Below are 7,866 nucleotides of genomic sequence, written 5' to 3'. Positions count from 1 at the left end.
GCAAGGTTATGAAAAGTTTTCTCCTCTGCTCACACATGTGATGGACCATTTGATATATGTATATATGCTTTCAATAAATTGTCTTTTATCTTGAGCAAAGCACAGCCACTAGAATCTATCAGTGGCATCTTATCAAAGGAGATGACTTTACACATATTTGTTCGTGAAAAAATTTACCATGTGCAAGTGCAATTCCCATACTATAAATTGAAGCTTACTTGGAGGGAATTAATGGCATTAGCCTGTTCTATTGTGCCTTTTTTTGTGTGTGTGCAGAAAGAGAATATTGCAATGGGAGATGAGATTGTTGTAGGAGACCACCAACCATTGCATTCAAAGGAGGGGAGAAGTACCATAAGCTTGATATTTTTCAAGTTCATCAGTGCCATCTTCTTGGCAGCTGCAATTTGCTACCTCTTCGTCAGCAACTTTGATGCATGGACAGTGGATGCTGAAAAATGTATCTTCTTTGCTTTGCATTAAAATGCTTCACTGTCGAGATGATGAATATTGCATTCATCCTTTTACACACATCTTTGCCTATTTCAGTCTCCATGTCACCGGGGAAGCAAGATGCATTAAACATAGGGCCTTTGAACAAGGAATCAACTGTTAAAAAGCTGCAGTTGAAGAAAGGTAGATTGCAGCTCGGGAGTCTTTTCTGTCTTTTTGAAAACAAAAGGTATTGAACGAATTACATGTTCTAATATTAATTTGAAACTCTGGTGCAGAAACATGTGATCTTTGGACTGGAGAATGGATACCAAACTCTGAGGGACCAGGGTACACACATGAAACCTGCAATCAAATACCACCATATGTAAATTGTGTGAACAATGGGAGGCCTGATACAGGTTACCTTCACTGGGGATGGAAACCAAATGCCTGCGACTTACCTCCCATTGATCCACTAAAATTTCTGAATGCAATGCGCAATAAATCATTTGCATTCATTGGTAGCTCGATTTGCCACAACCAAGTGTTTTCCTTGATCTGCCAACTATCTGAGGTAAAAATGTAATCTCCAAATTCCATATTAATCTTGATTCTAAACATTTTCATGAATAAATGCATTATGTCAACTTATTCAATCCAAGAAGAAATGGCTCATGATATCTATCATGACTCAACATACAACACTAGGACATGGTACTATCCTTCTCACAACCTCACATTATATGTGATATGGGCTCCGTATTTGATTCATTATGAGACTATTGATAACCATGGAGATGCATCACAAATTAACTTACACCTTCACCTTGACATCCTGGATACAAAGTGGACCAGTGAGTATGGCAAATATGACTATGTGGTCATCTCCATAGGCCCACATTTCTACAAATCAAGCATCATATATGAGAACAACCAAGTCATTGGTTGCCATTATTGTCCTCACCTGAACCTAAAAAAGTTTACAATTAACGAGCTTTACAGCAAGGCACTCCAGTTCAGTCTCAAGTTCATTGCCACGTCTGAGCACAATCCCTTTGTAATCTTTAAGACATGGTCACCAGATCACTCTGAGCATTGAGAACTGCCTAATGAAATAGTTTGCAATAGGACTAGGCCATTCGGAGAAGGGGAAATCAGTGGTGGTGATGGCATCATTATGAGGGGAGTTGAGGTTGAGGAGTTTGAGAAGGCTGCTGCCACTGGAGCAAGGAATGGGGTAAGAATGGAGCTACTTGATGTTTACCATCTTTCGCTCTTAAGACCTGATGGGCATCCCGGTCCTTACTGTACACACCATCCATTTGATGGTGATAAGAAGAAGAAAGTTAAAATCGATTGCATGCATTGGTGCTTGCCTGGCCCTATTGACACTTGGAACAAATTGTTAGTAAAAATGGTAATGAACGGTGACATTGATGACTCTATTACTGCTTCTGCTTTGCTTTAGAATGTCACTTTTCAGTGTTTCATTTGTTGTATGTTTGAAAGACTTTTATATGTTTCTCTTTTAAATAAAGACTTGTTATATTTTTAAAAAATTGTTATATGTTTTTGGTTGGTGGGTGGGTGGGTGGGTGGGGGAGAGAGAGAGAGAGAGAGCTACAAACGTAGCTATTTATTAAGAGAAAGAAACTAAAAAAACATCAACTAGAAGAAAAGAAAAACAGCTAACATCACAAAACTCAAACCTAGATTACAACAGAAACAAAAGCTAGTAATGATCAACTCAAACTTGAAACCCAAAATTGTCAATTGATAAGGTGCTTGTGTATTCTATTTCACCTACTGTAGCAAATCACTGAAGCAAAATTACTATTGTAGTTACTGTTCATAACTTGTAGGAAACAGGGATCAAGAAATCCACACGGTCGTGTGGAAATTCCACACACTCGTGTGGATGCCCGATTCAAGCCCCAATAAATACCGCGAATTGAGTATTCTAGAGAGATCTTTTCCCCCATCTTTTTCCCACCTTTGGAAGCACTCGCAGCTAAGGTTTGGAGAGGCTTTGGCTAGGTCTTTGTAGCAGTTCTACGGCTTTTGACATCACATTCCTTTGTAGGAGAGTTATTGGGGAAGCTTTCATCTGCATCGATTCGGCGAGGTGTGCCCTACTCTTGACAAGGGAACCCTTGTAGATGATGAGGCAGCTCTGCAAGACCATCAATACGGACTACAAGAGGGTTTTACTTATGGATTGCATGCTTTTACTTTCAATTTTCATTATTGATTGTGTATTGCTCCACGGAGAGCTAAACCCCTAGTGGGTGCTTGGACTTGTAAACCCTAGACTGATTTTGTTTCATTGAATCTTGTTATGCTTCTTTAATTTGATGTTTTAATTGAGTTCCATACTTGAATGCTTGTTGTATTGATTTTCCCTTAGAGTGGTACTAGGGTTGAGAATCCATCTTGGTAATCATTGTGGATGAGTGACACTCCATTAGGATTAGACAAAGCAAGGTTGGAGAGGGTTGAGAGGGTAAGTCGAGAGATAGCGGAACGTCCCCTTTCTCTTCTGATGTGGTTTATCCTCCGCATTCCAAGAGTTCTTTTCAGTCATGATAGAGTGAAGTGCTAAGAGACAAACTCCAATGGGATTAGTTGTGCAAGCAACAGAGTGAAGTGTTGAAGTAATCGTTAGTGTTTGGGCTTAATCGTGACTAGGGGTCTTTCGCCTTGACCAAAGCGTTAGATCTATTTTAGAAAATAGGGTTTACCAGTTGGAGTTCCTAGATCTTCATGCAACACTCACACAATGTGAGGTGTCGAGAGTATTCCTTTCCACCAGGGCATAGTATAGGGTTAGTCAAGGTTGACCTTAGGTTTGGGACCGTGTGTCTTTGGATATCCATGACTCATTAAGCATCAGTTTGGAGGCATGATGATTAGTCTTGCACTTGAAATAATAGTTCTAAGGTGAGCAATGTCCGGGTGCCCCATCTCTCTATCGATTACCTCTCCTTGTCCCTAATGCGCTTCTTTTCTTTTCTTTAATTTTATTTGCAATGATATTATTTACACAACTCCTCAATCGTTTTTACTATAGTTAAATGGCAATTCTTATGTTTTCGAGCAATATTCCCTGTGGATACGACTACCCACTCACTGGGGTACTTCATTACTTTGACAATCTGTACACTTGCGATACACACACGCAGGGGGTATGTCAAGTTTTTGGCTCCGTTGCCGGGGAGTAGGCATTTTGGAAGCATTTTGCACTTTGCTATTTTAGCTATGCATCATTTGTTCTATTTCAAACTTTCTTATTCTTCCATCATTCTGATTGGCTTTTCTTTCTTTGGTTACATCTCCAGGTTCCCAAGGAAACCCTTCGACATTGGTTGAAGGTGATCCGGATATTGGAAGAAGAATTCAAAGAAGGGGAAAAGAACCTGTACAAGAACAGACGAATCAAGCTGAGATAGAAGGTGAAGGGTCTGATAATATGGCAGAACAATATGAGCAGTAGAGAACACTCTTAGATTATGCCAGAATTGCAGTTCTTTGCACATAGTCCAGTATTGTGTGGCCACCGATCACAACTCAAAGTTTTGAGCTCAAGCCAGGCTTCATCTTGATGTTAAAGTAGTTGCCACAGTTTAATGGTTTGCCCGATGAGGATCCAAACAATCACATTGAGAACTTCTTGGAAGTGTGCAACATGCTCAAGATTAATTGTGTCATGGATGATGCTATCAAGTGGAGGGCCTTCCCATTTAACTTGAAAGGGAGAGCAAAGCAATGCCTACTGACACATCCTTTTGCGTGTGAACCGTAAGTGCACGGGTTTGTCGAAAAAATACTACCCTGGTGAGTGGGTAGTCGTATCCATAAAGAATAGTGATCAGAAACATAAACATTTCTATTTAACTAGAATGAAGATGAATCTATAGTAGTGTTAACAAAATCAATGAAAATTGAAATAAGAAAAGAAGGAGGCGCAAATAAAACATAGGAGAGGCGATTGACAGAAATTGGGGCAGCCAGACATTGTTCACCCCAAGACTATTGTTTCAAGTGCAAGACCAACCATTATTTTCTAAACTGATGCTTAATGAATCATGGAAATTCTAAAACACACGGTCCCCAAACCTAAGGTCAAGCATGACTAACCCTAGACTATGCTCCGGCGGAGAAATCACTCAGTCTTGACCCCTCACACTGTGTAAGATTGCTTAAAGCTTTAGGGACATCAAGTGATAAACTCTATTAACTAATATAGATCTAACACTTTGGTACATGCGAAAAAACCCTAGTCACAATTAAGCCCCAGATACTAAGAATTATTTCAACGCTTCACTCTATTGTTTGCGTAACTAAGCCGCAGCAGAGTTCATCTCTTAGCACTTCACTCTATTATAACCGTAATGAACTCTTGGAACGTGGAGGTAGGATAAATCACACTGGAGGGGAAAGGGGACATTGCACTACCTCTCGACACACCCTCTTAATTCTCTCTAATCTAGCATTGTCTAATCCTCATGATGTGTCACTTATCCACGAAGATTACTAAGATGGATTCTTGAATAAATGCTTGTGTGATAAGAATGCGAAGTATTATTTCCTTATGATGAGCATTACTTTTATGAGGTTTTAGCACTAATATGTATGCATTTATGTTACTTTCATGCGTATAAGGTTGTGAAGCCGAATGTTAAAGAAAATAGCCAATGTAGGTCGTGAACGCACTATTTGGAGGAAATATTGAGAAGGTTCAAATGTGAAGACATAAGTCGTGTTCAAGATTGCGAAAATGTGTGCCAACCTTTGTGTATTCAAGTTAGCGCAATGATTTGGAGGGGCACAAAGGTAGTCACCTTTGAGTATCCCGGCTTGTGCATTGATAGCAAGATCTTCACCAATAAAGCTGTTTATTGAAAAAGCAAGGCGATCTACAACGTAAACATGTGCCTGTTTACGCTACCTCGATGAAAACATGGATTCAGGAGTATTTCAAGCCGTTACTGTAGCAAGTTCTGTTCACAGCTGGACGAAAAATGAAGTTCAGAGAATCCACACGGGCGTGTGGACATTATCCACACCCGTGTGGAATTTCCACAGACCCGTGTAGAAATCCACAGGGGTGTGTGGATGCCTGATTCCAGTCCTATTTAAGGCCAATTTCAGCCCCGATTTCAGAATTCCTTTCTCCATCTTTTCCCAAACTTGAGAGATGGCGGCGGCTACGGTTTTGAGAATTATTGAAAAAGGATTTGGAGAGGTCTATGGCTTCAACATCGCGTTCCATTTGGAAGAAGGTTAGTGGGAGGGCTTTCATCGGCAACAATCCGGTGAGGTGTATCCTAGGCCGGATAAAGGGACATTTGGAAGAGTCGAAGCTTTTCCACAAGACCATTGTCATGACTATTGAGGGGTTTTTCTATAAATTACTTGCTTTTACATTTGATTTCATTATTGATTGTAACTAGCTCCATGGAGAGCTAAACCCATAGTGGGTACTTGGATTAGTGAATCCTAGGATGTATTTGTTTCATTAAACCTTTTATTATGCTTTCATTAATAGATGCTTTAATTGAGTTCTAATCTTGAATATTTGATTGAATAAATACTCCCTTAAAGTGACACTAGGGTTGAGAGTTCTTATTGGTAACCCTTGTGAGTGAGTGACACACCACGAGAGTTATGCAAAGCTAGATTAGAGAGGATTGAGAGGGTGAGTCGAGAGGTAGCGGAGCGTCCCCTTTCCTATCCGGTGTGATTTATCCTACATCCATTTCCTTGAGTTCTTTGCGATCATAATAGAGTGAATGGGCTAAGGGATGATCTTCCACTGGGGCTTAGTTGCAGAGGCAACAGAGTTATCACTTAGGGCTTAATTGTGACTAGGGATCTTCCACCTGGACCAAAGGGTTAAGTCTACGTCTAGGAAGAGGATTTATCACTTGGAATCCCTAGAACTCATTGTTATTCTGTACGAGTGTGAGGTGTTGAGATTGTTCGATTTCTCCTCCGGGACTTGTATAGAGTCAGGCATGGTTGACCTTAGATTTGGGACCATTTATTGAAGGATCTCCATGACTCATTAATGCATTAGTTAGGGAGCATAATAGAGGGTTTTGCACTTAAAGCGATCATCCTAGCCGGAACAATATCCGAGTATCCCATTTATATCTATTGCCTTACCTCCCCTTTGCTTGTGCTTCTCTTTCTTATCTCTTTTATTCTTGTTTACATTACATCTTGTTAACAAAACCATTATTCATCTTTCACTTGGTTAAGACACAATTTAAGTATTTTTATTCTCTACTCCCTGTGGATACGATACCTACTCACCTGGGATTTTATTACCGACAAACCCATGCACTTGCGGGACATACACAAGGGATGTTGTCAAGTTTTTGGCGCCGTTTCCGGGGAGTAGGTGCTTAGATATACTTTGCACTTTGTTTTCTTAGTTATTCATTCATTCATTCTATTTCACATCTTCTTTTTCTATCAACGTTCTGATTTGTTTTCTTTCTTTTGGTACAGCTCCAGGTTATGACCTGAGGAAATCCTTCGACATTGATTGAAGGAGATCCGGAATTTCAACGTACACTCAGAAGAGGGGCAAAAGAACTTGTGCAAGAACCATCTAATCAAGCTGAAATAGAAGTTGAAGGGTCAGATAATATGGTAGAACAGAATGAGCAACAAAGAACACTTTCTGATTATGCTAGACCCTCAGTTTTGTGTACACAATCGAGTATTGTACGACCCCAGATCACTGCTCCAAACTTTGAGCTAAAACCGGCATTCATCCAAATGATTCAGTAGTCAGCGCAGTTCAACGGTTTGGTTGATGAGGACCAAAACAACCACATAAAGAACTTTATGGAAGTTGGTGATATGTTGAAGATTAATGGTGTATCGGATGATGCTATTATATTGAGGGCTTTCCCATTCTCTCTCAAGGGAAGAGCCTAGCAGTGGCTTCATTCCTTGCCGAAAGCCTCCATCACGACTTGGAATGAGATGGTCAAAGCTTTTCTTGCTAGGTACTTTCCTCCGGGGAAGTCGGCCAAGCTTCACAATGAGATATCGTCGTTTGTATAGATGGAGTTGGAATAATTGTTTGAGACATGGGAGCGCTTCAAGGATCTTTTGCGGAGGTGTCCACAACACAGATTTACCGAATGGATGATTATCCAAACCTTCTATAATGGGTTGAATCCGAGTACAAGGCAATTACTAGATACCACCGTAGGAGGTACAATGGGGAGTAAAATCCCAGAAGAAGCCTGATAGTTAGTGGAGGACTTGGCCATGAATAGTTATCAATGGAATGCGCAGGAAAGGAAAAAGGTGGCCGGGCTCTTTGAAATAGATGCGGTAACTTCTTTGGCGGCCCAAGTGGAGTCATTGAGCAAAAAAATAGACCTTCTAACTTCTAATAGTGTGGCGGAG

The 7,866-nt window shown here is 40.4% G+C and overlaps 1 protein-coding gene and 1 non-coding gene across 2 annotated transcripts; one reads left to right on the top strand and one right to left on the bottom strand.

Moving 5' to 3' along the window:
- Nucleotides 1-254: 254 nt before the first annotated feature.
- Nucleotides 255-1,967, top strand: LOC120259305 (protein trichome birefringence-like 26). Its single transcript, XM_039266885.1, has 4 exons — nucleotides 255-460; nucleotides 550-636; nucleotides 732-1,009; nucleotides 1,097-1,967. Exons 1-4 carry the CDS (start codon nucleotides 292-294, stop codon nucleotides 1,532-1,534), a joined length of 972 nt encoding a protein of 323 aa, XP_039122819.1. The 5' UTR covers nucleotides 255-291; the 3' UTR covers nucleotides 1,535-1,967.
- Nucleotides 1,968-7,482: 5,515 nt separating this feature from the next.
- On the bottom strand, nucleotides 7,483-7,589 carry LOC120259711. Its single transcript, XR_005536266.1, has one exon. It is a non-coding gene; the product is annotated as a small nucleolar RNA R71 (small nucleolar RNA).
- Nucleotides 7,590-7,866: the final 277 nt, after the last annotated feature.

This window comes from Dioscorea cayenensis, chromosome 4 (genome assembly GCF_009730915.1).
Source record: "Dioscorea cayenensis subsp. rotundata cultivar TDr96_F1 chromosome 4, TDr96_F1_v2_PseudoChromosome.rev07_lg8_w22 25.fasta, whole genome shotgun sequence".
Taxonomy (NCBI): domain Eukaryota; kingdom Viridiplantae; phylum Streptophyta; class Magnoliopsida; order Dioscoreales; family Dioscoreaceae; genus Dioscorea; species Dioscorea cayenensis.
This window is presented reverse-complemented; position numbering and strand designations above follow the sequence as displayed.

Excerpts from the sequence above, each read along its gene's own strand:
- LOC120259305 (XM_039266885.1), top strand. The coding sequence starts at position 292 with ATGGGAGATGAGATTGTTGTAGGAGACCACCAACCATTGCATTCAAAG. Across the intron at positions 461-549 it reads GACAGTGGATGCTGAAAAAT|TCTCCATGTCACCGGGGAAG; the intron begins GTATCTTCTTTG and ends TGCCTATTTCAG. Across the intron at positions 637-731 it reads AAAGCTGCAGTTGAAGAAAG|AAACATGTGATCTTTGGACT; the intron begins GTAGATTGCAGC and ends ACTCTGGTGCAG.